Source organism: Cyanistes caeruleus, chromosome 16, assembly GCF_971803275.1.
Source record: "Cyanistes caeruleus chromosome 16, bCyaCae1.hap1.1, whole genome shotgun sequence".
Lineage (NCBI taxonomy): Eukaryota > Metazoa > Chordata > Aves > Passeriformes > Paridae > Cyanistes > Cyanistes caeruleus.
In genome coordinates, this window is record NC_141716.1 from 17,192,282 (window position 1) to 17,220,202 (window position 27,921).

The window sequence follows — 27,921 nt, forward strand, 5'->3', positions numbered from 1 at the left end:
TTAATTAAATGTTCTTATAAAAAATACATTTAAAACAAACCTGCTTTTCAACATTCTTACTTGAAGATAATCGTTCTTACCCACACCACAAATTGCTTCTCTCCCCAGCTGAAAAAACAGCAGTTTTGAGACTCTCTGGTTTATAGGTAAGTTCAACAATTAAAAGAACCAACAACCAAGCAAAACCTGCTTTAAAGTGAATTACAAAACAGCTTCCTCTCTGCAGTATCTGATCCTGTGCCTGTCCAATTGCTTGGACCAAGATTAGAGTCATACCAAAGCAAATCCAGATCTGAGATTTAAGAGTAATCAATCTGGTTTACATCAAATAAGCCAATAATTCACAATTTTTTTTTCTCATTATTTTCAAATTTCTTCCAATATAGTTTCACATACCAAACACTTTACTCAGTTGTGTAGATGATTTAACAGAAAAAAGCCCCATCATCATCACAATCTCTAGGTACTTTGCTGTTGTGTTTAGCAGCTGCAAGGTCACTTCCAGAGTAGCTACAGTTACCAGTGAGTGGAATGGGACAGTCTTCTGCTCAGGAAACCATTTATTCAGCACAGGAACAAATTCAGATCCAGAGACAGAGAGCCCTGAACAGAGGCAGGGTGATGGGTTTTGAATCAGGGTGGAGTTCAAGGTCAGGGACCACTAGGAACACATCAAGGGAGAAACCCCAGGGGCTCAAAACCAATCAGAACTCCAGGACTGACACCCCGCGAGGGGTCTGGGGTGGGGCAACTCTTCTTGGGCCCACAGGGCACATACTCTGAGGCAGAGGTTTAGAAAAAACCCAATAGCTGGGCTTTAAAGCCATGCCTCTCACTTTAACAATGCTTATCTGAAACTAAATCTTTGCCTCCCTGGGCGGGGGGCACCTCACACTTTGCCACAATGAAATGTGTCTTTTAATTCTTATTTCCAATTCAGTATCAGGATTAATTAAAATAATTTATTCTTCCATATGCCTTACCAGAACAGAGGATGGACTTTATTTGAAAACATACAACAAGAGGAAATTAAGAAAGTCCAATTAAAAAATCAATTAAAATTCCAGACACTTTTTTTTCCCCCCGAAACATCAACTTGCATCTTTCATAAGAACTATTGGGAGATCCCTCAGCACAGAACGCACATCGCAAATGCTTAGGCTCCTTGTGCAGCCCAGGATGGCTGGAAGGCAACAGATAGGATTCAGCACATTTTCATGGAGATCTGACATACAGCATTAGCACACCCAGAAACTTTTTTAAGAAAATTTGAAAATCCCTGATGGTATTGCTAGAAAGCTTATTTGACAGCAACTTCAATCCATTACAGGTCTCTTGACAATACAGTGCATTATTCGTAGAGGCAAACAGAATGCAGTATCTCCAGCACCTCTGTTGGGAAGGGGAACAGAACTGGACAAACATGGACTGACACAAAAGGAATTTGACAGTAAGCTCTGCAGAGCCAGATGATAACTAATCTTTCTAACCGCAAGGTTCAAGTTGTTCTATCCACAGACTAAGGCCAAAGAATGAGGGCACAGTAACATATGAGTGGTTAGGGCCATCTGGAAATTCAAAACTTCTCCTGTGCACTCTCAGCAGATGACTTGTGTTTCAAAGAGCCTATTTAGTTCTCCTTGGAGGCTTGTTTTTGTTTTTTTTTTTGTTTCTTTGTTTGGCTTTTTTTGTTGGTTTGGTTTGGTTTTTGTTTTGATTGTGTTTGTTTGTTTTTAAATGGGTCAATGCCATTGCTTATTTATGTTGTCTTCCCAAGTTCAATTTTCTTCTGGATGGCACGTGCTGAATGATAGATCAGGGAGTCAATGAAACCTGCAACTAAAAGGAAAAAACCAACAGATGAGTCAGACATGCCTCAAAGAGAGAACAACTCCCAAGGAAAGAAAACACAAACCCTGTTGTCAGAGGAAAGGAATCCCAGGTCCACCACACAGAAAAAGGTTCTGCTGCTGCTGCTGCTGCTGCTCAGAATAAAGTCCTCATCTCCTCAGGACAGACAAGACCCAGCCTGCAGGACAAAGGTGATCATGCTTCTCTAGAAAAGATCCCTTTTTCAGAAGTAAAAGAGACAGGCTGAGTCATGTGTGTTTACTGATGACTGAGAGGAGTTTGGAGAGGAAGCTGATGTGGAGAGCTTTATGCCACATTGTTGTCTTGACTCAGCTTGCAAAGGGCATGTTTCCCATTTCTTGCTCATTTCACAACAACCTTTAAAGTACCATATGCTGCCCTTGACAGATGCCTTTTATTGGAGATGGTAACGTACACCCACCAGACACAAAACAATACAAACCACCGCCTTTAATTCTTTCTGCAGGATTTTGCCCAAAACTCTTCAGCCCTGAAGAAGCCTATTAATTCAGTACCTGTTTGTGACCTCAGAAAAACTCAGAATGGGTCTACTCTACCACAAAGCCCAGACAACCAAGGTTTTCACAGGACAAGAACCTTGAGCTCCTGCCAGGGAGGGAACACAAAGGCTGCTAGAGAGCCTTTTTTCAATTATTTGATTTTATAAAGCTTTGTATTCTTTCTTTTATTCAAAACCTCAACCAAAGGAATAAGTAAATGATTACTTGGCCCTCTACAAAGACATACATTTCAATATGATGCAAAGCATTGCAGCTAAAATGAGAATTGAATCCTATGTTTACTACTATATAATATAGAATTATTTGACTTAATATTTGGTCTTTGAGTAATACTTCAGATGACTCTTGTGTGGTTGTTTTACCCTGAAATTATCTCTACTTGTGGAATCAATCTGATACTGTTACATGAACACTGTTACAGTGGTGACTTCAGAATAGCATAGAATAATCTAGGCTGGGAAAGATTTCTAAGGTCTTGGTGTCCAATTGTCCCCAGCACTGCCAAACCCGCTGCTAAACCACATCTACATGTCTTTTAGATTCCTCCAGGGAGGGTGACTCTACCACTGCCTGGGCAGCCTGTGCCACAGCTGGACAACCCTTTCCATGATGAAGTTTTTTCCCTAATATCCTAAAACCTCTAAACCTTCCCTGGTGCAACTTGAGGCAATTTGCTTTCGTCTTGTCCCTGTTAGAAGAAGAGACTGACCCTCACCTGGCTTCACAACCTCCTTTCAAGTAATTGTAGAGAGTGAGAGCGTCTCTCTTGAGCTTCTTTTTCTCCAGGTTGAGCATCCCTGCATACTCCTCATCAGACCTAGGTTCTGCCTACTCCTCATCGGATCTAGATTCCAGTTCCTTCCCCTGCTTTTGATTCACTGCAGCACCTCAATGTCTTGCTCACCATGAAGGGTCCAGAACTGAACCTAGGATTCAAGGCACATCACCACTGTGCAGTAGGGGACATCACTGCTCTGGTCCTCTTGGCCACACTATTGCTGTACAAGTAATTTGCCTTATTGGCCACCAGTTGATTTGATCTCTAGAATAGAGAGTCTGAGCATGGTGTATGGCAGCAAACACGAATTGGCTGTAAAACCCAGTCAGTGCTAAAGAGCACTTGAATTTGTCATGAAAGTAATTTTTGAATGACTTTTCAAATCAGGGAGATGAATAGGGTAAAATTTATTACAGAGAGAAATTCTGTTTAACAGCATTAGGTTAATTGAGCACTATGATACCTCAGATGATGGGAAAACCTTGCAGATAAAGGTATGATGTTATAGGTATGTGACACAGGTGTTATGTGACACAGAAACTGGCTTCTCAGGTCCCTGACCACATCTTCAGGCTGGCCCTTAACACCCACATCTTTGACTATGAGCACCCTGGATTATTACCTGGAGAGCATGGCTGGACCAAGGCTGTTCCCATGCACAGAGCTGAGCTATTCCAGATGCCACTAATGAGAGTGAAGTGCAGATACTCAGATGGAGCTGCAGGAACAGCTTCTCCTCACAAAACCCCATCTAGTCCTTGCAAAACACTAGCTGGAGCTCCTATGTCTAGGAGCAGTTTGATATATGCCCATGGCAACCTGGGTTCACAGATTTTACCAGCTTTGGTTCCACAAGAAAACAACTATTTGTTTACAGACCCAAGCTGGCTAAGAATGAAAGTACAGACACTTTGATATGGTCTGCGAAGAACAGCTTTGTTTGAAAACAAAATGTCCCGTAGAGCACCAAAATGAAATATTATGACAGGTCTACAGGTCTAATGAAATGAAATGCTGTAATAGGTCTACTTCATCTATAACATCTGGTAAGCCTCCAGTCCTAACTACAATCTGATGCCACTCCTGTGGCTCTGCAGAACATACTACGTTGTTTCCTGAAGGCTGAAATCACCTCTCTTCATTGAACAGGGATTTATTACTAGATATGCAAACTTTGGAAAAGCATAAGATAGTAAATGTTTACACTTTAGAAAGCAAAATTATTGAAAGGTGCAATACCTGTAAATATGCCTCCAACAATGGCACAAACTCCAGTCAGAAAGTGAGTAAAGGACCTAGAATTTGAACAACCAGCATGAGCTCAGATACCAATGTCAGGTACATAACAATTAACTGATAATTATAATAATGTTCATCATACTATATAAGTATGCATTCCCTAAATATTCATAGCTGACAATTCTCAGATGAAAGAATTAATTAACCTCTATTGGCTACAGAATGAAGTTTGTCACTGCTACTTTTAGTCAGCAGCACTAAGAGAAGTACTGAATTTGTAAACTTAAAAGACGGGCTTTTAATCCCTAAAACATTATTCATTACTACCCAGTGAGAATGCAGAGCAGGGTCATGTAACACAGTAACTAAATTCCTAAGCACACGCTAATATATTTTAAGACATTTTCTGTCTCCCATTATGAACATCAAAGACCGGACAGCTACAACCCCTTCCCTTCCCCTGCATGCCAGCCATTAACCCAGAGAGAAGAGGTTCCATATTGGCTGCAAAATGTAGAAAAGTTATAGCAAATGCAGAGTATGGAACCAGTTGGACTGTGCGGGTGCTGCTGGTAAAATGGGTCTGCTCTGTAAATCTAGTCTTTCCATTAGAAGTCTGAACCAAGAACCATTATATCACACTTCTCCTTGCACCACTTTCCTTTTCCATCTTGATACTGGATTACAACACTTAACATAGTAAGAGAAAAAACTCAATTCCTAACCAGGGTTCACATGGAGAGGAAGAGCATCAGTGAGCACTTTTTCCTCTCCACTGGCTAGGAAGGGGCTTGGATAAATTTCAGGCATTTGCCTTGTCATGTCTAAGTGAGGATGAAGTTTCAAGCTATGCAAAATGACAAAATCAATGAAGGATGAATGAAATAGAATGAAATGTCTCCTACCTGTGTTTCTCTGTCAACTTCACCATCATGGGGGAAAGCTCATACAGCACAAAGACACCAGGCAGACCCTGGTCTCCCAGTAGCCCGTTTGCTATTTTCTCATGTCGTGTAACTGAGAACTGATTAGTTCTTACCACCTACCAGGAAACAAACACAGCAAACATTGTTTTGCTAACAGGGAATAGGAAATAGGCTACTAAAACATGAGTTCAGGAAACCACATCAGTGTAGCCCTGCCCATGCGGGCAGCCTGGTTAGTGGTTACAAAGAGTCATGAAGGGTTCTATCAGGATCAGGTATTTGCTATCAAGTTACTTTTTACTATAGACTGCCATTTAAAGCTGCAGCTAGCCCATAGCATGGAGGGAAGCGTCACACCCAGGCTGGACTATTTGGTCTCTGCTGGAACACAATGGTGTAAGTTGTCCATCTCAACTCCAAGTATGTGTTACCATCTACCAAAATGCAGTCCTGCTAAGCATGCTTCAGGAGACAACACTGATGGCAGAAAGCCATAAATAATCAAGTGAGAAAAATGAAAACAATACATAGAGGCAGAAGTGTGGAGAAAACAGAGATAGCATATTTTTACATAAATGAAGATCACCTTCCAGCATTCTTCTGTACCCTGCCATTATACACATTGTTCATACTCGTCCTGTTCTTAGAGCAATTAAACTGGGTTTCTGTAAAATGAAATTATGTTCTATCATCCCTACTAAGTTATCTGACACAAATTACAATCCAAGCTGAGAAAGATATTATCCAAGTTTAGTTACTAAATTCCACACTTGGGGGCTCCAAGTACTGAATGTACAATAGAGCCTCTGGTATACATCTGGCAACACATGTGGATCCACCATTACTGTCAGCATCAAGAATGTGAAAGTGAAGGCTTTCATTTGTCAAAGTAACAGGGAAAAAAGTACTTACTTCACCATCTACTTTCCTATACACAGTGGGGACCACTTTGACAAAATATTGAAACATCATGGAAGCTATAAGCAAAGACAGGGAGAGACAAAATTAATATCCATCAATAAGCTGGCAGATTTTCACTGCTGGGCCAAGTAGACACAAACTACTTTTTATTCAGCTTGTCAGGGAACATCTTTCTGTACAACAGCTGCTGCAGGCTTTTCAAGGACAGTAAAGTTAATGTCTGAAATGTGTCTTCCTTTTGCCAAAGTGAATCTCATTTCTGCTCCAACCAAAACTCATTTTGGCCTTGACTAAATGGAAAATCTTCTATAAACTTGCTATAACTTTACCAGTAAAAATTCTTGCAAATTCGATTCTAATCCAGGAAAATTTCTTATTTTTAACAACATAGCGCTATAACATACTCATTTAAATGAGTCTCTCATATCAACTTCAATTAACATTCCAGTTTATTCATGTAGAAGCATGGTATTTATTGTATCAGCAGATGAAAAGAAAGATCTGGACTAATGAAAAAAACAGAAGAATCCTTCTGTTGTCTCAGACCAGCCTGTTCCTTCAGTTCTCTTAAGGATAACACAATGCAAGAAAAAAACTACTTTCTATGAAATTCCTTAGAGAAGATTATTCTTCCATTTCTACAGCAGAAGTAATTCTTGCATATGGTATCTTTAGCTGCAGTAAACATAAATTTGACCTGCAATCTACTGCTCCTACTTCTTTACTGAAGCATGTCTTCAGTATGAATTCTTCAAGAACTTACCAACTGGTTTCCTAAGGCTCAGGATGAAAAGCTTGAGCTTATGCAGAAATTTACCAGTCAGCTATAGGTCTTCCCACTCAGATAGTCTGTTACTCCACAGAATAACTACAGCATCATAATGGTATTGAACATTATGACGCCTTTTAATTTTTCTGTACTTGTTTTTAAAAAACTTGTTTTACCCCTCTGATTTGGGTAAAAGGATCAAAATCAATGGTAGAAAACTTTTAAGAGAAAACTCTTAAAAGAAGAGATTCACGTGGGACTAACAATGCTATCATCAATTCAAAGGAAATGACTTCCTTCTCCAAGCATAACTACATACAGCTCCAATTACTTTCAAAGACAAACTTTTCAGACTTCAGTGGATCTTAAAAAAAAAACTGCAGTGACATGTAAAGGACCTTTCATAGAAAAGCAGGCTTGTGGAAATAAACTCATGAACAGCAGCACCATGAGGAAAAAACTGTTTTTCATTCTCAAGCCAGCAAATCTGAAGCTATCTAGAAAAGATCAGCAATATATCAACTTCACTGTAGCTTTTCCAGTTCTTACTGTTGGGTATGCCAAGGTCAGGCAGACACCACAGCTCTCCAGAAACTACCAATTAGGCCTTTTTTCTCAACCCTGCAGCTTCTGGTTCTCTCTCACTGCACGTAGTAGTTAGACAGGACTCTCCTTGAACCATATCTGAGGTAGGACTTTAATAATGACGTGCTGTACCTGCTGTTGTGCATCCATGAACACAGAACAGAGATATCTTTCAGAAAGGTCACAGAATCCAAACATGTTGGCAGATTTCTTCCAGGTTAATGGAGACAGCTGCTCCAGAAAGAGCACAAGTTGGAGGAGTCACATTTCACATAACACTGTCAGGGTTTTTGTTAAAACTGAAAACTTTCCTGTTCTCCTGTTCTCTTCCAACACTTATCAATACAGACACTTAAAAAGAGACTTCTTTCAGCTGGCTTTTACCTTGCTGTGCAATGACGGCTGTCCCATCCAGAGGGTTCACAATGCCTGGATAATCCATTCCAAATGAGAGATGTTTGATATAGTGCGTCACATTAATCTGAAATGGAAATGCTAATAACTCAAACAGCTGCACAGCACATGAGGGGCAAGGTAAGGGGCCTGAAGTTCATGATTTGTATATTTTCTAGAAAATAATGGCTCTAGAATATAGACAGGTGCTCCCTTTCTCTGTGTATCCTGACAGTAAACTCCAAAGCATTTGCTCTTTTTTATTCATAGGAGATTTCAAGATGAGGAATTTCTCCTTCTGCTGGAAATCCTCTGATCTCGGTGCCTTTTCCTCCCAACTACAGAGCAGGCTCTCCCACCCACTACTCTCCCTGCCATAGGAGCACATGCTATCAGCTGCCTCCTCCTGCTGGAGGAATAGGTATGGAACATCATCTGCTTTCCTCCCAGCACAAGATAAACTCCAACAGATGCAGAAGCAGTTGTGACAATATCAACCTTAAGAAACTATGAAACAAGGATTAAGGAGAAAGGCAGGCCCAGCAATAGAGGCTTGCCAAGTGACAGGCTTGCCAAACAGCATGGAAATGTCACAGAATGTATTTCAGAATCCTCTGCGAAAGCAGGACCCAGGTTGTGCTTAGACTCAAGAAGCCAAATCTGCAGCAATCTAGGATCTCAATGTGGCAATGGGAGGGAAATCCAGAAGGAAAATAGACTAAGAGAACTAGAACACTGCCTTAGGAACACTTACATTATCAAGTCCGAAGCTCTGCAGATCGTGAACTGTAATAAAAGAATAGTTAACAATATAGCTCACATTGTCATAACAATAATGTCTGTCTACCATATTCTAGCAATAAGAGAGCTCCTTTAATTTCCATCACAATATAAACAGCAAGAAAATTGCCTGGGTTTCTCTCTTGCTTGCATAGTAGGGTGTGTGATAGATAAAATTCCTGTAATACTGCTCCTGACACAGAGCCACTGCTAGAACAAAGGAATGTAAATTTAATTTGGGGTTACTTCAGGTCAGGTATTCAGTCCTCACCTGCATGTATTCATCTAGAGCAAAAACAAGATCCTAGAAGCCAGAAAGGAAAGCTTTGCTGTTAGCTACACATAATTCTTCTCACTATTGTAAAACACAGAGGCATGGCAGATCTAAACTAACAGCTGAGCAGAGCACATACTTTAATATCACATGCAAGTGCCCTTAAAAATCATCATCATCTTAGCAACTCCCAGCAGTCTGCCTATCAGCCTTGCTACTGCTGCCCAGAGAACATACCAGGAAAGAAGAAGTTTTTGCAGGGATGGCCTGAGCAGAGTATTTACAAACCACTGGTAGGGCTGCAGTGACTGTCACCAGCACCGGGACTAAATTTGGGGAATTTAGTCTTCCCACATACAGCAATGTGAAAATGCTGGCAGCATCACACACCCCTAGAAGGGATCTGGCAGAGATACGGGCAGTGGGAGGCAAGGGATATCTTTTAGTTTGCTACTTAAATGACTTCATGCAATACCAGAAGCATCAGTCTTAGGATGAAATTATAAGTTGCAACTCCATTTGAGTATCACTCCTACCACATTTATCCAAAGTCACACAGTCATCTCAAAGAAGCCAGAGGCTGTGGCCATTTTAACACGTAAATTCATGAGTTCACCTTCCACTTTAGCAAAGTAAAACACAGTTCAACAATCATGGGCTATTACTTAAGGAGTGATGGAGTCAGATCACCAAGTGTTGCTACATTATTAACAAATACTTGAGAGCCTAGCACAAGACAAGCTGATGTGTTGATTTGGTACGGCCTGGTTTTTGGTAGTGAGGGAGGGCCACAGGAGTAGCTTCTGTGAGAAGCTGTTAGAAGCTTCCACTATGTCCAACAGAGCCAATCTTTAATGACTTTGAAAATGGACACAGTGCTGGCCCAATTAGAGAGGTTGGTAATGCCTCTGGACGACATACTTCAGAAGAAAATCAAAACGGTATCCGCGCAGCTTTTTCCAGGGGTTGCGAGGTGCCACAGCTGCTACCATCCCAGTGCAGGCAAGGCCTGTGGAGAGCCTTGCCTGCCTGGCTGCCTCTAGCCAGCTGTGCCACAGGAAGAAGGGCAGGGGCAGTGGCAGCAGCTTCTCCTTCCCAGTGCCCTCCATGAAGAGAGGTGTTAAATAGCACCAGTGCCGTGGTGGCCACCACTGCCTGCTTGGTGGTGGCGGAGCCGCACAACTGGCAGCAGAAATATGGTGAGAGACTCTCCAGTCTGGAACCTAGACATGATCGACCTCTTGGAGCTGCAGGATCCTGTAGGAATCTTTGAATTAGCAGAACTTGTTATCAAAAGCACCTACGAGGAGCAGTTTTTCTTCTAGTCAGAGAAGAGGGAGAAGTGAGAGTATGTGAGAGAGAACAACAAGGTGACACCAAGGTCAATGGAAAAAGAGGGGGAGGAGGTGTTTCAAGTGTCAAAAGCAAGATTCCTCTGCAAGCCATCGTGAGGACTATGGTGAAACAAATTGTCACCCTGTGATGCATGAAATCCATGTGGGATGCAGAGATCCACTTGCAGCCCATGGGAAAAATGCTCATGCCAGAGAAAGCTGTGATCGAGTGGGAGTCCCAAATAGAGAGACAGAGAGAGAGAGCCCTTGCTTCCAGATTAGAACAGCCTGTCCTTAAAAGACTGCACCCCGTGGATGAGTGACATGCCACAATAGTTTTGGGAAGACTGTCTGTAGGAGGAATTCATGCCATAGCAGAGGAAAGACTCCTTTCCCTGAGCAAACAGAGATCTCAGGTGATGAACTGACCAAAACACCTACACCTTGTGTCCCTGCACTGTCAGTGGGAAAAGAGGGAGCATCTGGGAGCAGAAAGAGGTGTTTAAAATGGCTTATTTTACTTCTCTGACTCTGTTAACAATAAATTAACTTTATACCTTTAGATTTTAATCTGTTTTGCCCTTAAGAGTGCTTTCTCTCAGTCCCCATCTCAACTCATGATCCCTTTGTTAATTTTTTTCCCTATCTGCCCAGCTGAGAGCAAGAGAGTGTATGCAAACAACTTTCCTGGGTGACTGGTATTTGGCCAGTAGCAAACAATGACAGCTGCAAAGCTGAAGATCTGATTTGAACTAGCCTCTCCTTTAAAACATTTACTTGAGTGTGCTGTGAGCTCTTATTTTTTCAGTTAATATTTTTCAGCAAACCACCGGAAACTGTACTTGTATTTATATAAAATCCTTGCAAAACCCAGAGATGTGCATGCAAAACAGAGAATGTACAGTTAGAAAAGGGAATGCTAACCCTAAAGTGCACTCCTCTGTTGGAGTCTGGGATACAGAGTGTGTGCCCTTGTTTCTGATACTTAGTTCTAAGATCCAGAAAAACACTGAATTTCATATAATATGAAATTCATCAGCATGTTTTCATGGTGATACATGAAAACAACTGTTAAAGTTAGGCAGAAATAGCTCAAAGCGTAAGTGTGTAGATTAGAAAATTTTCTTAAGTCACTGGGTGAAAGAGTTAGTTTAGAGAACAGGAGACAAGATGGAGGATTTAGGGTGCTGTCTCTCGTCCTTCTTTCTTCTTCATATTCTTCTTCTAGAGGTTTTTGGGTAATAGTAAGTGATTGGACAGAAAATGCTGCAGGGCAGCACACAGGTGAAGGGTCATTGGGTCATTAAGAAAAATAATATACGTGTCTATTGTTAATTGAGTAAGAATAAGTATAAAGATAAAAGCACTGTGCAATTTGGGGCCATTTTGTGCTTTCAAGCACAGGGTGAGCCACAAGGCCTTGTCATACCATCAGAAGAAAGAAATGTACCAGATTGCAAAGATTAAACTTGTGCAGTTAGTCTGGAGAGACCTGCCAAGTTTTGTGATGACCTTCTAATAAATACGAGAAATGAGATTCTAACAAGCCCGGGAGTTTTCTTCAAATCATAAGAACTGAGATAAGCAGAGCTCCCCATGAGGGAGGATCCCAAAAGAACTCAGTCCAAAGGAGGCTGAGGAGTCCATGAAGAGAAAGAAAAATACAGAAGAAAAGCAGCAGAATCAGAGAAAAAGGATTTTTTAGAGAAAAGTTACACTCCTCTTAAGGCTCTCATGTAGGGAGAAGTCATTCCATTTTGCAGAGACTAAGGCTACAATACTTGCAATTAAGGCAATGGTTCTGTGTTCTCAGAGCTGCACTGGCTTCAGATATTCCTTTTGATGTCTCTGTCTGGACCACAGACTTGTCACTGCCACTAGCACAGTGACACCACAGAGGTTTGTGTGCCTGTGCTGACAACTGAATCAATGAACTTTTAAAAAAAAATTCCAAATAAAAATTTGGAAGTATATGTGATAGAGGGCAAGGAAAGGAAAGGAGAAATGGCCTTAGCATTATGCTATGCTATTTTTCTTAACAGTTACCAGCAACACCAGGCTGTTTCATGCTGCACTATTATTTGCACCTAAGTCAAGAGTTCCATGGCTTAGCTACCAGTCAAGTGCCAAGTCTTGCTGCCTTTTGTACAGATTCTAGCAGGCTAACCTTCAGTTATAACAAAATGCCGCAGAGATCCTGGCTTTGGCGCGTCTGCATTTAAACTGGACCTACGTGACTATCCTTATGGGTCCCTTCTAACTCAGGATATTCTATGATTTCATACCACCAAAGGAATAAAACTTTCTTTGTCCTACCAGCTTTCGGTCCCACAGCTCATTCCTACCTCACCCACCTTTCAGTCATGAGCCAGCTCAGATTCTGTAAAAGGCTGAAGTGCAAGTCTTGCTTTATGTGAGGCTATTCTTCCAGTCAGAACAACTCCAAAGTAAGGTTCATCCCACAGCTGCACCGGCACAGTGATGCAGAAAGGCAGAGGGATGATCCTCCTGGTAGCTGTGCTCCTAGAACCCTTTGCGGGATTATGGTGTTTATCATCTGTGTGGCCACATGTCTTGGTAGATGTCAAGTTCTACTGAGTACTAACAAGCATGACAGAACTTACAGGAATAGCACACTACCAGAGAAATACTAGGGCACCACTTGAGAAGGACCAGACATTAACTAACATGCTGCACTAGATTTACATTCTGTGTGACCCCTATTAATAGTTATAGCTATTGAAAACAAAATGTTCCCAGAGTGCTCTGCTATGCTTTCCACAACTAAGTAATTTTCATAAAACTCCTCTCCAATAAGTGATTTACTGCAATATAGCAGTTCAGTTTCTAAAAGTCTTCCACCAGTTCACAGGTTTAGTTCTCCTTGATCACTGATGATTATGCTAAGCACATATGTACATACTCTATGTTGCAGATATATGTTTAGTTTAACATAAACCAGCAGGCTATTTAGTCTGCTAAGATAAGGAACAGGACAAGGAAAAAGAACAGACGATCTTCACAAGACTGTCTGCTAAGACCAAAGACTCTTATTTCTGAAGAAACAAACACATTTTGTTGTTTCCTTAACCACTCCTAATAGGCAAAATAAAGATACCTGTTAAACATCTTAAGTTTGTCAAGAACTCTGCTTTATAGAACCAAGATTTCTTCATGGTTTTAGTAACACAGTTTTAACAACTGCTGTCTATCTGAAGAATTCTTCCCATCCCACATTTCTGACCTGAACAATCACAGGGTCTCCTTGGACTTCAAAAGTCAGTCCTTAACCCCTAAAAGAGGATTAACAGCTCTTATAGCCATTCAGGACTCTCTCAACAAACATGCGAAAGTTCCAAGAAACCGAAGACTGCCACCCAAACACATTGCTCCAAGGTGAGATAGGACACCACCTTTCAAACTGGGGAGGAGTTTTATGGAAGAAAATATCTTACAGGAGCAAAGTAACAGGAATATGGAAGTGGCATAAAGATGCGAAGAGGGGAATGAGACAGGGAGCAACACAGAAAATGTTGCAGCTAAGAGAAGGAATGAGCAAAGCTGAGTCTGAGCCCTCTGCCAGATGTTACTGACTTGAAACCACATCTCAACCTGCAACTGTCATGATTACCCTTAGAAAAATCCAATGGTTTACTAATCCTTGTGAAAGTTCCTACAAACTACTCACAGATCAGCTTACTCGGAACATGAATTTTCAGGAGATATTCTCTAACGTATTGTACAAATGAGATTAAGTGAGATAATTCTCTCCTCTAACTTGAAAAGGCAGAAGTTGCTCTAATATGTCAGCACATTTCCCTCAAGTACATTAGCTACACAGTGCAGCTAAACATTTGCCAAAACATTATCTTCAACATGGACATATTAAAATTATTTAAGACAAGGATCCTCAGCCTTTTCCACCTCGTTAACCACAGAAGAATGACCTGGCATAGCTCTCTTTTTAGCTTCCTGGAAATCTTCTCAAATCCCAGCCAAGATCAACAGCTCCCTCCAAAGGAGATTTATGGGCTCAACAAATAATTTAAGGGCTCAGCAAAAAATTATGTCAGTTCTGTAGTTCTAAGGAAAAGAAAGGATAGTGCAACACCTAATCTGAACAGCATGCACTGGGAAAACAAGTAGAGTAGGAGAGAAAAGAGAAATGCTAATATCCTTTCAAAGGAAAGATACTCAGGTAGAGTAGCATTTAAAGTTCATACCAAAAAGGGGAAGAGTAACATCTGTGCTAGTGTGACCCCCCAGATAGCTAAAGGACTGATATATGGTAAAGCAATGATTTAAAGTGTAACAGAGAATTCAAAATGCAGTAATTAATCATTGAAAGGAAAAACATGGAGGGATGTGCATGTATGTTAAGTGAGCTCCAAAGCAGCATGCCAAACAACAATACTGGTTATATTTAGATTCTTTTTCAGTCATAAGGTAGGAGAGATTATTTTAGGAGCAAAGCTATTCAGAAATACACTCAAGGTTTATATTTACAACATATTAACATTCAAAATTGGGTGACACATTTTTTAGTCTTAATCAATCCTGTGCTATTTTCATCCCACCTGATGCACAGAGAAAATAATAAACCATGAGGCTGGTTTTTTTCATTCTGTTGCAAGATCCTAACAGAAGTGAATACCTTTGAAGGATTGGGGGCAGGGGAAATGTATGTTTGAATAGCATATCTCAAACGAGCCTAAGTAAACTCCTTTTTTGTTTGTTTCAAAAGCTGTTCATTTGTATTCAACACTGTACAACATATATTTAACACTAATAAGTAACTGTCATGGAGACTTACAGGGCCTTATAGTCTTTTGTGTCTCTGAATCCTTCCCAAAGCAATTTTGATCCCCTCTACCCCATCTCTGCTGGTGCTTCTATAACAGCATGATTTTTGGTATGGAGAAGGCAAGGCTGCTCCAGAGGGCTACTTGACAAATATTAAGCATATAAATATTCCCAACAACTAGTACAACTTGAGCTCTGATGGACGATAGTGAAGTGACAAATGAAAATGCCATTTTTGTCTCCAAAACAGACCTGATCTAACTCGAAAATAGTTTGTCCACTATAAATGGATGAGACCTTGTACCTTTCAGCACCAAGACAACCAAACTCTGATAGAGGTCACTAGTGTAAAAAGAAAAGTCCTCAGCAATACTGAGGATGAAGTAAGACTCTCAGTGTTCAGTATTCAGTATGGGGATAAAAACAGGCCACTAACAGACACTACTTTGTGACAAAAGTTAGAATGAGCTCATACACACCTTCTCTATGGAAGGAATAGTGTACAGGTGATCAGAGAATTTGGATCTCCTCCACACTGAATGGGTGTCCTGATAGAGACTGAGTCCCACATAATTTTTTTTTCAAGTATGTTGTTGGGCAGGACAAGAACTCAGATAAGTAACTGCTACCTGTAGAGACCAGTGCAGTAGTAACAGGCCTACAACTAGTTAGGCTATAGGAAAGGAAGAGAGAAGGAGGCTGCAGTCTCTGCAGAAAAAGGAGTTAGTGTCACTTGCTGACATTGAGAAGTTGGCAAGGGACTTGAAAAATGACAACCAGACTGCAGTCAAAGACTTGGTATCTTTTCACAATTCAGTAATCAAAACATTAAAAAGTAGGTAAAATAAGAGAGGCTTTTTGGGGTCACCCACAGTGTCCAAGGATGAGTTAAAATAGGATCTGTCTGTCAATCTCTAGCAGAGAAAGAAACAATTTTAAATAGATAAGCAGAACACTAATGAAGATGTACAACTGACCTGTGGATCTGACTCCTAGAGAGCTAACAAAGCTTCACACCTTTCTAGGCAAAGCTCAGTAGCTCCAAGTAGGCAGCCTCTTTTCCATGACCATCATTATCTCAAAGAGCAGCTTACTTGTGTGTTTTCCTTCCAGTCATCACCACAAAAGAGGATGAAAACAAACAGTAATCTCTCAAAAACGGCATCTTCAAAGATAACTTTGTTCCTCCAGCTGACATGCAGGGTGTAAGAAAACCACAAAATTTGGACCACATACAGACTGCATCATCCACAGAAATTGTCACAGTTATTTAGAGTGTGTCTTCAGGATAGAATGTCCTGAATGATACCTTCAACGCTATCCTCTTCTTAAGGAATTGAGGGAATCTAATAAGACACTTTAAACGATACTGAAATGTTCTCTGGCTGTCAAAAAAGCATACTGGCCAATGTCTTCTCTAAAAAATACTGATGATGGCACCTAAAGAACAGAATGGCCCAAAGACAATCTAAAGTAGGAATCAGAACCCTCAGCTTTCCTTGACTGTAAGACATAGAGCAAGAAAGATGGAAGTGATATAGATAACCTCACTCTCCTTAGGAGCCTACCACTAGGTAGGTGAAGTTTCTATATGCAGGAACACTCTCACATACTGCAAATGAAGCAGGAGATGGCTGCTACTGTACAGGCACAGACAGACATGGCAGCAGCCCCTGAAATACAAACTTCAGAGGTTCAACAGCTAAACCACCCCATCAATCCTCTTTCCTTTGATAGAGGAAGGAAAGACAGAAGTTGTGAACTTCTTCAAAAGAAAACAGATACAATATTCAGAGTCATAAATAAGCATAGCTGATGCTGGAGGCTGTCTGTGCAAATGGAAAAGTGAAAGAGAGTTCACCAAAACCTGCAGCACAAACATAAAATCTCAGTTTAGGATTCAAAGCCTGTCTTGGGTTGTATTGCAAGATGTAACCAAAAGTATGTATTCTATTACTATCTGTTGGAACCAGGTGGGGCAGTGTTCTTTATCTCTTCCATGACCCATCCTCCCTCCAGGGGGATATCTGTTAATGGGCCATTGAGTCTCATTACATGACTGATAAAATTATATCATCCCATTGTGATGTGCTCCTCTGGATGGAGGAGCCAAGCATCAAAACATGGATATCTTTGGAGATTCAGAACACCATAGCAGCCTTTGTCCCCAGAATTCCCAGAGGAGAGAGACCAGACCAAACTATGCCCTTCTACAGGATCATTACTTCAACAGAACCACTCTGTTGCTCCCAGAGGACTGCAGTCACCATTTAATTGGACCGCTACCAACACACGGACTAACAGAGTGTCAGGTTGTATTCTCACTCTGTCAGTGGGTTGGTTTTTTTTCCCTTGGTTTTCTTTTTTGTACTACTGCATTTTTCTTTTAATTTTCCTAGTAAAGAACTGTTGTTCCTATTCCCATATCTTTGCCTGACAGGCCCTTTATTTCAAGATTATAATAATTTGGGGGGAGGGGTGTTTTATATTTTTCCATTTCAAGGGAAGTTTCTGCCTTCCTTAGCAGACACCTGTCTTTTCAAAGCAAGAAAAAGCCCAAACAGACAACAGTGAAGCAAGAACCAAATTAATAAGCAGGATTTGAGGCTGGGTTACTTAAAACAGAAGATTCTAAGTATCAGTAATGTTTGACTCTGACCTCCCTTAATGCAGAAGAGTCAAAACTACTTGTTTCAGTGTTAAGAATTCTGATTGGAAGTGCTTCAGTCCTCCTCACAATCTCTTTCAATCCTCTTCCTAGTGATCTGGATTCCTCAGTGCAACTGAACAACAAATGACCATTTGCAGCCAGTATGACATTCCAGAGTTGGGGGTCTTCTCTGACACTGATGATGCCACATGATGCCACATCATGGTGCAAGTCTAAAGTGATCAAATGCTTTCAATAACTTGCCATGACAAGCATCATCATTGCTTGCTTCAAGAGCAACACACTTCCAAATGTTCAGCTTGGATTCTCAGGGAACACAGACTGAGAAGAACAGAGTTGGAGTACATATCCAAGAAGTTCTAGCACTGTATTTATGCACTAGCTAACAGGTAATTAACAAAGCATAAGACCAGCCATGTGAATCATCCTAGACAGGACAATTCTGATGACCTGAGATTAGGAATGAGTAGCAATACACACTAAAACTTATAGTAATGGTGAAAACTAAGATAAAATACTACCTCTAGTAGTAAAGTGCTCAGCCTCTAATGGAGAGCTGAGAACACAGACCTTATACAAATAAAGGTATATGTAACTGAAGTTAAACAACTAAACAGAAATAAAATAGCACCTTATACAGTGTTGTCTTGTGTGTCAGCTCCTCTTAATCTACTTTCTGAAATAAAGCCATTTCAACCTGCTTCTCCCCAGGAAAGAAGTTACAGTTTCAAGACGTTAACACCAAACACACTACAAGAGTTCAGAAGCTTAGATCAGAATTACATTTGCAGTCAGATCTACAAAGCACTGCTTAATAGGACCCCTAGCACTGTCACAGAGATCCCCATGCCCATTTCATGGCTGGAGATCTATGATACAACAGGAACCCTCAGCATAAGAAGAGAGGAACAATGCAAAGAAATTGAAAAGCTAATATGCAAGCTTCAGAATTTCAATGCCACCACAAAATAAAAATCCAACCATTAGCTGTACAAACGTGGTAGAGACTCCAACTGGAGGCAAGAAAAATGGTACAGTAGAATGAACTTGCCACAGTACTGATATTTTTCACCCCCATTCATCAGTGAATCACCACTGATTCATATCAGTAGGGAATAGAAAGAAAAGCAAAAATACTTTTTTTTTGTCAGTCATTAGGGTTCTGCATCAAGTAGGTCTAGTAAAATTATTTAGTGAACTGTTAATTTGACTTTCAAGAACAACAGTTTGGAATATTCAGACTTCTCTTAGACATTCAACCTGTGTGACATTCTGTTAAGTGTATTAACAGGACTGCATGTTAGTGCAGACCTTACTGAAGGAATCAAACACCGCAAGCACTTAAGTTCTTGTCTGGAACTATGATTCAAATGAGATAATAGTTCTGGAAATACCTCACAGAATTCTGTCCTCTAATACTAGTCAAATTCTTTACCTGTAATTAAAGGGAGAAAAAACCAAAGGATTACAAAGAAAGGTTACAGTGAGTCATGTACAAGTAAACAACCATGCTCTGAGCAGTCCATTTTCCTTATGGGTCTCGAAAAATTCCTTGTTTGTTGGCTAGTGCCATGAAAACACTGCCAAGGAAAAGATTGAGTAAAAAGGAAAATCACACATTACAAATGACTAGGAAAGCAAGAGAGAACAAACAGAAAAAATCATTAGGCCACTGCATCTCATGCTTAGCCTAGACCTTAATTCTGGATGCAGTTTGGTACCTTCAGATGGAGCTGAACTGAAAGAGGCTCAGAGAAATCCTGCAAGGAAGCTCAGAGGTCGAATGGCTTCCACAAATGATCAGCTTCATAAGCTGTGACTCTTCGGCAGGGAAATATATGCCCTGAGCCCTGCACAGGAAAGGCCTATGACATGCTGAGGGGCAAGGAGAGACCAGGAAGCAACCACACTCTTTCCAGACAAAGAGAAGGCCATCAGATACAGTCAATGGGAACAAGCAAGTTAGTGGATGAGGTTGGCAGTAACTACACAGCCTTTTTGCGTTTTATCTATATTTTCTGACTAAATTTTTAATTCAGCTGTGCAGCACTTTTGGAGGACATGGAATTAAGAGAACTACCCTGACCTCATCCCCTCCTCTTTGCACACAAAGTACTTGCTCTGAGGCAACCAGCCTGTATTCCTGACTGTTAAAGAGACATGCAATACAGAGATGCTTCTCGTTAACATATATGCCATGACTTAATTGATTCTGATTGTATTAAGGTTGCTGTTGTCATGATAGTTTAAGCACACAAAGCAGGTTTTGCCACAGTAAGTGATTTATTTTTTTCTTATTTATTATTGATTAATACTGATTATTAGCAATCAGTATTGTGGAGAAAACCAGGCTTTTCTTTTTATTCTTGTTTGTACAAAACTGCTTCTTCTGTGCTAAAGTCTGTCTGTTTTTCTTTAAATACACCTGTTACTTTCACCAAGCACATTCACATTCTCCTTGGAACTTTATTTCAGCGGGACAGATTAAATTGGAGCGAGTGACAGAAGGAAAAAATACACATTTGATGTGTGGACTCTTCACTGGATAAGGAATTGGTTGTATGATCACATCCAAAAGGTAGTGGTCAATGGCTCAATATACAGATGAAGACCTGTAACAAGTGGGGTCTATGTTAGGACCAGTACTGTTCAATACCTTCATCAATGGCATTGACAGTGGGATTGAGTGCACCTCAGCCTCTCTGCAGATAATAGCGACCTGAGTAGTGAGGTTGACATGCTCGAGGGACAGGATGCCACCCAGAGGAACCTGTACAAGCTTGAGAAGTGGGGTCAGTGAACCTCATAAAGTTTAACATGACCATGTACAAGGTGCAGCACTTGGGTCACGGCAACCCCCAATACCAATACAGGCTGGGGATGAACAAGTCAAGAGCAGCCCGGGAGAGATGGAATTGGGGGTGTTAGGAGAAGCTTAACATGACCTGGCCATATACACTGGCAGTCCAGAAACCATCTGCATATTGGGTTAATTCCCAGTAGCATGGGCAGCAGGTGATGGGGAGGATTCTCCCCCTCTATTCCACTTAGGTGAGACCCTACCTAGAGAAATGCCTCCAAATCTGGGATCCCCAGCACAGGAGAGATGTGGACCTGCTGGAGTGAGCCCAGAGGAGCCCACAAAGATGCTCCCAGAGCTGGAGCACTTCTGCTATGGAGAGAGATTGGGAGCGCCTGGAGAAGAGAAGGCTCTGGGCAGACCTGGGAGCCCCTTCTAATACCTAAAGGGAGCTATAAGAAACATGGGAACAGACATTCTAATAAGGCCTGTTGAGCTAGTGTTGCATCCCAGGACTGTTGGTTAAGAGAGGTGGTTAGTAAGATGCCTTGGAATGTAACCCCTGTTTAAGGAATGCTCTTTCAGTTTATGTACACCAGCTTTAATTACATCATCTGAGTTATGTTACCCTTTTGTTCCCACCCCTGAGTTGTCATCCCTGTTCTCCACCCCAGTTCATGAATGTTCCCTGCTCCTGTCTTCCCCATCGGTTCTTGCTCCCTGTCACTCTGCTCCTGGACCCTGGTTGGTTGTTACCCTTTGACCCCGCCTTTGTACCACCCCTTTGCCCTCAACCCACTGGCCTTCGGTGCTGATGCTCCACCCTTCCCTGGTTGTATAAAGACCTGGACCCTTGCTTGTTCTTTGTTCTTTGTCCCCAGTTCCTTTCTAGAAAGGATAATAAACTCGCTAGGAATACTATACAAAGAACCCCTCCCATCCTTTTTCACTTGTTTCTATTTACTATCTTGGCACGCAAGTATCTAGCACAAGATATCCCTTTCCAATGCTCTCGGGAAGGCGGTGGTCTCAGCAGCTCCTGTCGTGCTGCTGCAAGCTAGAACAAAGGGTAATGCTTTTAAACCAGAAGAGTGCAGATTCAGACTAGATATAGGAAATTGTATATGCTGAAGGTGATGAGGCATTTACACAGGTTTCCCAGAGAGCTGGTGGACGCCCAGTCCCTAGGAACATTTAAGGGCAGGCTGGATGGGGCTCTTAGGAACCTGCTCTAGTGGAAGGTGTCCTTGCTCAGTGCAGCAGGGTTGGACTACATGGTCTTTAAAGGTCTCTTCCAACTCAAACCATTCCATGATTTTGTTCTGGCCACACTATATATATATATGTATACATGTATTTATTTATTTATATTTATTTATGTATGTATGTATGTATATACTCAAGGAAGTCCTTCACAACTTAAATTTTACTCTGAAATTCATGAATAGAGAAAAACGTACCTTCCAGAGGTACTGGTAGTCAGGTCCTGGACTGAAAACTTTATTTGAGGTTGTTTTACTGCAAAGCAGCAATGTTTTGCAGAACTGAGAGACTGCCCAAAAACATTCTCTGCCAAGTCCTTCCACACTTACGTGGTAGTACACCTAGAAACCACTTTTCTGTTTGTCCATTATAGCTCTAAACCTCTGTAACTGAACTTCAACAACATCCTCTCCACTGAAGCAGTGATGTTGTTACTACAGACAGTAATGCAAAGATATAAGAAAATGGTCAGAGACACTTGAAATCAAAAGGTCCAACAGGCAAGAAAAGAGAATACTTTACCATGTACATGAGACTGTTGAAAACTTTTTCCTGGTGCAAAGTGGAAATTTCCAGCTACCTGCAGGAGAGAGTAATCTTTCATTAAATGATCTGAATTTATGTAAGTAAAGCAGTTGTACTAGTGTTTGGATTTTTAAGATTTTGTTTACACAAAACATAGACCAACCAACTCATTTTCACAGGTGACAGTAGCAGCAGACATTATCCTAAGAGAGGTATGAATTTCCCATGTTCATTACAGGCAGTGATGCTGAAAGCCATAATTAAGTACTGATGTGGATAACAGCTGTTCTTTGCATATTATTTAGCGGACATAAAAATGAGAAGGAGGAATTAACTTCAAGTAGGCAACTGACTTGAAAATACAAAACAGTATCAAAGAAAAGAAGAAAGTGAGCTAAACAGGGTAAGAAAACACTTGTAACAATAATTAGCAGTAATCCAATGAATACATCGATTAAAATAAGAGCATGCAAAAATACGCACTTAACCTACCAAACCCTCCTCCAAAAACAACCCAACCCCCAAAAAATCTGCAAAAGACAAACCAGTAACATTTCATCCTGGACTCTGAAAGGGATATGGATATTAGGTGCAAATTCTCCCTGACACTTACTAGAAATCATATCCACTCTGCCCTGGAAGACATGAATGTTCCAAGCTCATATACTATATTACATCTTCAATGCCTGGGCAAACCTATGCCTTATGTTAACTGCAGACCTGCTGAGAATGAAGATGGGCGAAATTCCAACTGCTTAAAAAAAAGCCCCAGAAACTTCCTCAGTGACACTCACACTTGGATCATTCCTACATCCAGTATTCCCCTTGGAATCTACCTACTCATCATCTATTGTGTGTGACCCTTGGAATCTACCTACTCATCATATATTGTGTGTGAGGGTTCCATAGCAGTTTGATACCTATGATGATGCTCAAATCACAATGTCTGGATTTGTGAGTACAAGGTCTACTTTCTAGAAATAAAGACTGCAGTCTCCAGGGAGAATATACAAGGATTTAAAAAACCCCAAAAAGAACAAAACAGAGTTTGAAGTTAAAAAAAAAAAAAAAAAAAAAAAAAGTATTTGGGTATATAACCTGTTTGTTTATGGGGGTAACCCACGAAATGACAGGTTACATAGTAACCTGTGTTATAAGTGTCGTTAATAGATGCACAAGATAGTGCATCTTGTGTATTTTCATACTTCACTTGCATTAACCACCTCTGTGAGCATTTTCAGCCTTGACAGCCAACTCCAATAGCCTTGCTTCCACTGTTTTTCTGAAGAAGATAACATTTCACTCTCTCCAAGACCTCTGCAGGCAAGTTGTTGGTTACTGCTATCTCCAGCATCCACTTTGGCCTCTGACTTAAGACCAGAAGGGCAGGTGGAACTTCAAGCTCAAAGAAGTGACTCTCCTCCTCCAGAAATCTCAGTAAAAAGACTTGGTACCCAGGTGGCAGGAAAAGGCAAACTATTCCAGCTGCCATGACTTCCTACCAGCCCACAGAACACAAATTAGGATTAGCCTCTTTCCAATGGCTCTTCCTGACTGTCCTCCTGAACCCCATAACAAGCACAAAGACGTTGCTGATCCCAGAGGTTATTCTATGACAGTCTTGTAAGCACCTAAAGCTGGAAAAGGAGAGGAATGCCCCAACTCTGCTTTTTCACAGTCCTCACCATCATGCAATAGGTTCACATCAAAAGCTCTCACCTTGTTGACCTCTAGGAAACCATACACTTGGCAGCCCTCATTCTTCTGCTCTTGCATTTTCTGGCTAAACCCTTCCCTCTTGCACTGCTCTATGCTATCTGGGTTCTTGAAGGCCCAGCCTCGCCGCCTGTATGCTTCTCTGACATCGTCACAAGTATTACAACACCTGCAAAAAGCACAAGCACCATCTTACCATCTTTATCATTAAGAAGAAATGCTCCAGCTCAGGACTTGAATCCTTGACAGATCCTTCTTTAACAAAGCAAAACCACAAATGTTGGGGACTGGACCTTGAAAAGTGGCGTAATGCTCCTGAGTGAACATGAGCTTCTTGATGTGCCTTTTGAGGTTTGGAGGTGAGTATGCATGCTGTTTGAATGCAGGACTGGAGTCTGAAGAGGGGTCTGCCTGGCTATTTTTGCCAAGGCAGCCCTTGGCAAAAAAATTTGCCATAAAAACATCAGTGTCCCACAGTTAAGAGCAGTTTGGAACTTCCTCATGTGAACAAAGCATCTACCTGTTTCTATTGCTCCTTTCCTCTGTTTTTAGGCGAAGACATTGGGCTAAAGGGGGCTTTAACTGAAAACTTTCTTTGTACTTTTCTACCTGTGGATAATACCTTGGCTACCAGAAAAAACCCCAGGTTTCTTCCTTGGTTTCATGTTTTGCTGAACATGTTGAACAAATTCCTGCTGTTGTTGGCAGCAATTATGAATCCCTCAAGATGAAAACATCTCTGGGAAAGGACACAGTTTGACAGATGGGACACGCCTAGTTACCACCGAGCCAAAAATAGGCAAGATTAGCCCAGAACCGATATGGACCATCATGGATCCCATCCTGCAGTGATTTCTTGTTAGGCAGAATGAGAAATACAAAGAGACGTCTGTTGTTTGTGTGAGCCATAGATGTCTGGTCTTTGCTCCAGTAAGGACGCAATGCAAGCACCAGAAGTGAGAAGGCAAGGCTAGGGCATAACCAAGTTTTACATCAAGATAGCTCACATAACAGTAAAATATGTCTGATCTGGACACCAAACAAGTCCAGAAAATCTCTTGTCTGCTGAGATACAATTTTTGTACTGCTTAAACAGGCGTGTAGACAATCCAAACAACGTACAGGTGCATCTTCTCAACATCTTCTTGAATGCAGCTTCCAAAGGCATAGCCAAACCACAACAGCTTTTCTCACTGAACACATGCCTAAGAGCAGGATTTAATTGCACAGACCTTCACAGACCTTTGGAAAAAAAGTATACATATAACATACCTGGATTCAAGTGCTAAGAAGATAGTAAAAAGGTGTAAAGGTTACCGAATGTCCTCTGACTCTGCCCCATAACAGCTCTCGCAGCGATCAGCATCCAAAAAATTTGGATCAAACACTTTTTCTTCTTCTTTTCCCAGCTCTAAGACAAAAGAGGATTCAAAATGATGAGACACATCTAGAAACTCTGTCTCATACCCTTGTTCTGCTCTATGCATAATGACTGTTCCACACACAACGTGCCGTTGCACATCCTATACCCAATGCCCACCTCAGATGGTATCTATGTAGCCTGCTGAGGTGTGAAATAAGTCCAAGGAGTACAGTATCTGTCCTCTCAATAACAGCCTCCAAAGAAAGAACTGGCTATCTGTAAGCCTTGCTAGGGCATCAGACATTACTTGCATAAAGGCTTTGTTAAAACATGTCTTAAGTAGACCAGTGAACAGACCTGCCAACTGCAAACAACTCTCGGCTTAGTTTAGCCTTTCAATGTCAACAACAGAAATGTTAAATCTAAAGTGATACAAAGATAAAAATTTAGTCATGTTGATATGCAGAACTAGACTCCCAGAAAAGGGTATAAGTAATTAATGTTTTGGAAAGGAAAAATCAGAACAATATTACTGTGCAACTGAAATGCTTTTTCAGAATCTCTTCTGGTTTACATCAAAGAACAAGGATGAGTAATAACATGTAAAAAATCTAGAGTAGAGGTTTATGTAGCCAAGGATCACTTATTACAGCTTGCAAACAATAGATCAACTCATATATATTTATCAGGTGTGCATTAACACACACAAAGTTAATGGAGTAAGGAGCAAGTTTAGACTTAAATCACCGGAGCCTTCCCTGGAGAAAGGCTCTTTCCTTGAACCATATAGTCCCATTCGTTCACCCACTATGACTTAAAGATACAATCAAAGCCAAATTTTGCAAGAACAGCTGCTTGATTTCTAATCCCAAAAGACCACCAACAGTGCAACTTTATTCTTCAAATGCATCCATGAGTCATTGTCATAATTTCAGAGGGACTAGGCAAAGATTTCCTTGCAAAAGTACTGAGTATAAGAGTAGTTTAATAGATCTGCATGCTACAAGGTCTTCAAGACTTTGTGGCATTTAAAAACTCTACAACTGTCACTTGTCCCCACAAATCTCAAAATAGGCATACAATGGAAAGACTAACAGAGCATCCACCCAGGACAGGGAGAACAGCATCTTACCGTGTCTCTCAGCCTCAGGAGTTACACGATTGCCAGCTTTATCCAAACGCTGTTTAAACAGATTGTGCTCTACATCCAGCTGCTGCTCTCCTGCTACATCCATTGCATCAATGCTTAAATCTGAAACCAGTGTGCAAAGAAAGTTCTCTATAAACATATATTTGTAATGGGCACACTGAGCCTCCTGAGTCCCTGGCAAGGACGAAAATTATTATCACTATTCAGAAATCTTACTCACAAGCACAAGGCATATGTGGAAAAATAACATCTAGATTGATCTTCAGTTTATCCCCCCTTGATTTGTCAACGTACAATTCTGGATGAACCTGGGAACAAATTAAAAAGAGTCCCAATTTACTTTGAAGCAAATCAAAAGGCCCCTTTCCCTTGGTGCTGTGGCCCAGGGGCTGATTTTTAAGACAGAAGAGATTTGTCAGATAGCTGAGCCACTGCCATGCATAGCCCAGCACATGCCATTTGCATTGCTGTTAAATAACTGGGAGGTCTCTGCACGGGGGAAGGGAACAGGGGTTCAGCGCTTGCGTTCCCTTCTTGGCATGGCATGGCTGCACGCAGGCGGCGAAACTTCGCGCCGTCCCGGCGGGACGCTACATGCGGGGTAGAGCAGCCCGCTCCCACCGCCGTGGCGACCGGCCAGGGCACAGAAAAATACCGCGGACCTTGGGTCTATGAGGGACGAAGCTGCTGCCTGGGTAGCCCCGGCAGGGGCAGAGGCGAGGGCCCACCGGCCGCCCTGAAGGGCTGCCCACCGCGAGTGGGAGGCAGCAGCGAGGGGCTAGGCCCCCCCCATCGGCGGTACTTACCTCCTTGGTGAGGTAGTACTGCAGCTCCGAGAAGAAAAGCAGCACCATGATGAGCCCGCTAACAGCCGTCACTGCGGGGGAGACGAAAACCAGTCAGCCCCGCCGCAACGCGCCCGCCGCTGCCCCGAGCCGCTGCCCAGAGGCGGCCCGCTAAGGTCCCCCGGCCACCCGCAGCCCCTCCGCTCACCCAGCGCTCCTCCGCATGTCTTGACCCGAAAATCTTCCAGGGTCTTAGGAAAAGCGTCGAACCGCTTCAGCCGCCACAGCGACTCCATGACACTGCGCGGCCCGGAACCGAACCCTCCTTCCGGCGCCGGCCCCGCCCCCGCTCCCGGGTCCTCCCCCGGCGGAGAGCAGCGCTCCCTACCCGGGGCAGCGTCCTTGTCTCGTCTGTGACCTCCAGTTGCAGGAGGGCTAGAGCTGGGCACTGAC

At 41.8% G+C, this 27,921-nt stretch overlaps 1 protein-coding gene and 1 long non-coding RNA gene across 3 annotated transcripts in view; one reads left to right on the forward strand and one right to left on the reverse strand.

Annotated features, from left to right (window-relative positions):
* The window catches only part of LOC147650305 (uncharacterized), a 35,686-nt gene that overhangs the window by 2,774 nt on the left and 4,991 nt on the right, over positions 1 to 27,921 (forward strand). The gene's annotated exons all lie outside the window — the stretch shown is intronic.
* Positions 976 to 27,877, reverse strand: ERGIC3 (ERGIC and golgi 3). Of its 2 annotated transcripts, XR_002871004.2 has the most exons (14): positions 27,677 to 27,877; positions 27,490 to 27,560; positions 26,904 to 26,991; positions 26,666 to 26,785; positions 25,488 to 25,581; positions 24,174 to 24,339; positions 22,452 to 22,509; positions 8,759 to 8,790; positions 7,996 to 8,092; positions 6,249 to 6,313; positions 5,316 to 5,452; positions 4,411 to 4,466; positions 1,916 to 2,029; positions 976 to 1,839 (listed from the first exon to the last, which is right to left on the reverse strand). XR_002871004.2 is itself a non-coding variant. In XM_023946625.2 (13 exons), exons 1-13 carry the CDS (start codon positions 27,762 to 27,764, stop codon positions 1,760 to 1,762), a joined length of 1,152 nt encoding a protein of 383 aa, XP_023802393.1. In that variant the 5' UTR covers positions 27,765 to 27,877; the 3' UTR covers positions 976 to 1,759. The 2 variants fall into 2 exon arrangements, 1 of the variants encoding a protein (XP_023802393.1); XM_023946625.2 differs by lacking the exon at positions 1,916 to 2,029.

Coding starts and splice junctions, on each gene's coding strand:
- ERGIC3 (XM_023946625.2), bottom strand. CDS start 27,764: ATGGAGTCGCTGTGGCGGCTGAAGCGGTTCGACGCTTTTCCTAAGACC. Junction 26,786..26,903: donor TCCACATATGCCTTGTGCTT/GTGAGTAAGATT, acceptor CACTGGTTTCAG/ATTTAAGCATTGATGCAATG. Junction 4,467..5,315: donor AAGTTGACAGAGAAACACAG/GTAGGAGACATT, acceptor TTCAAATTCTAG/GTCCTTTACTCACTTTCTGA.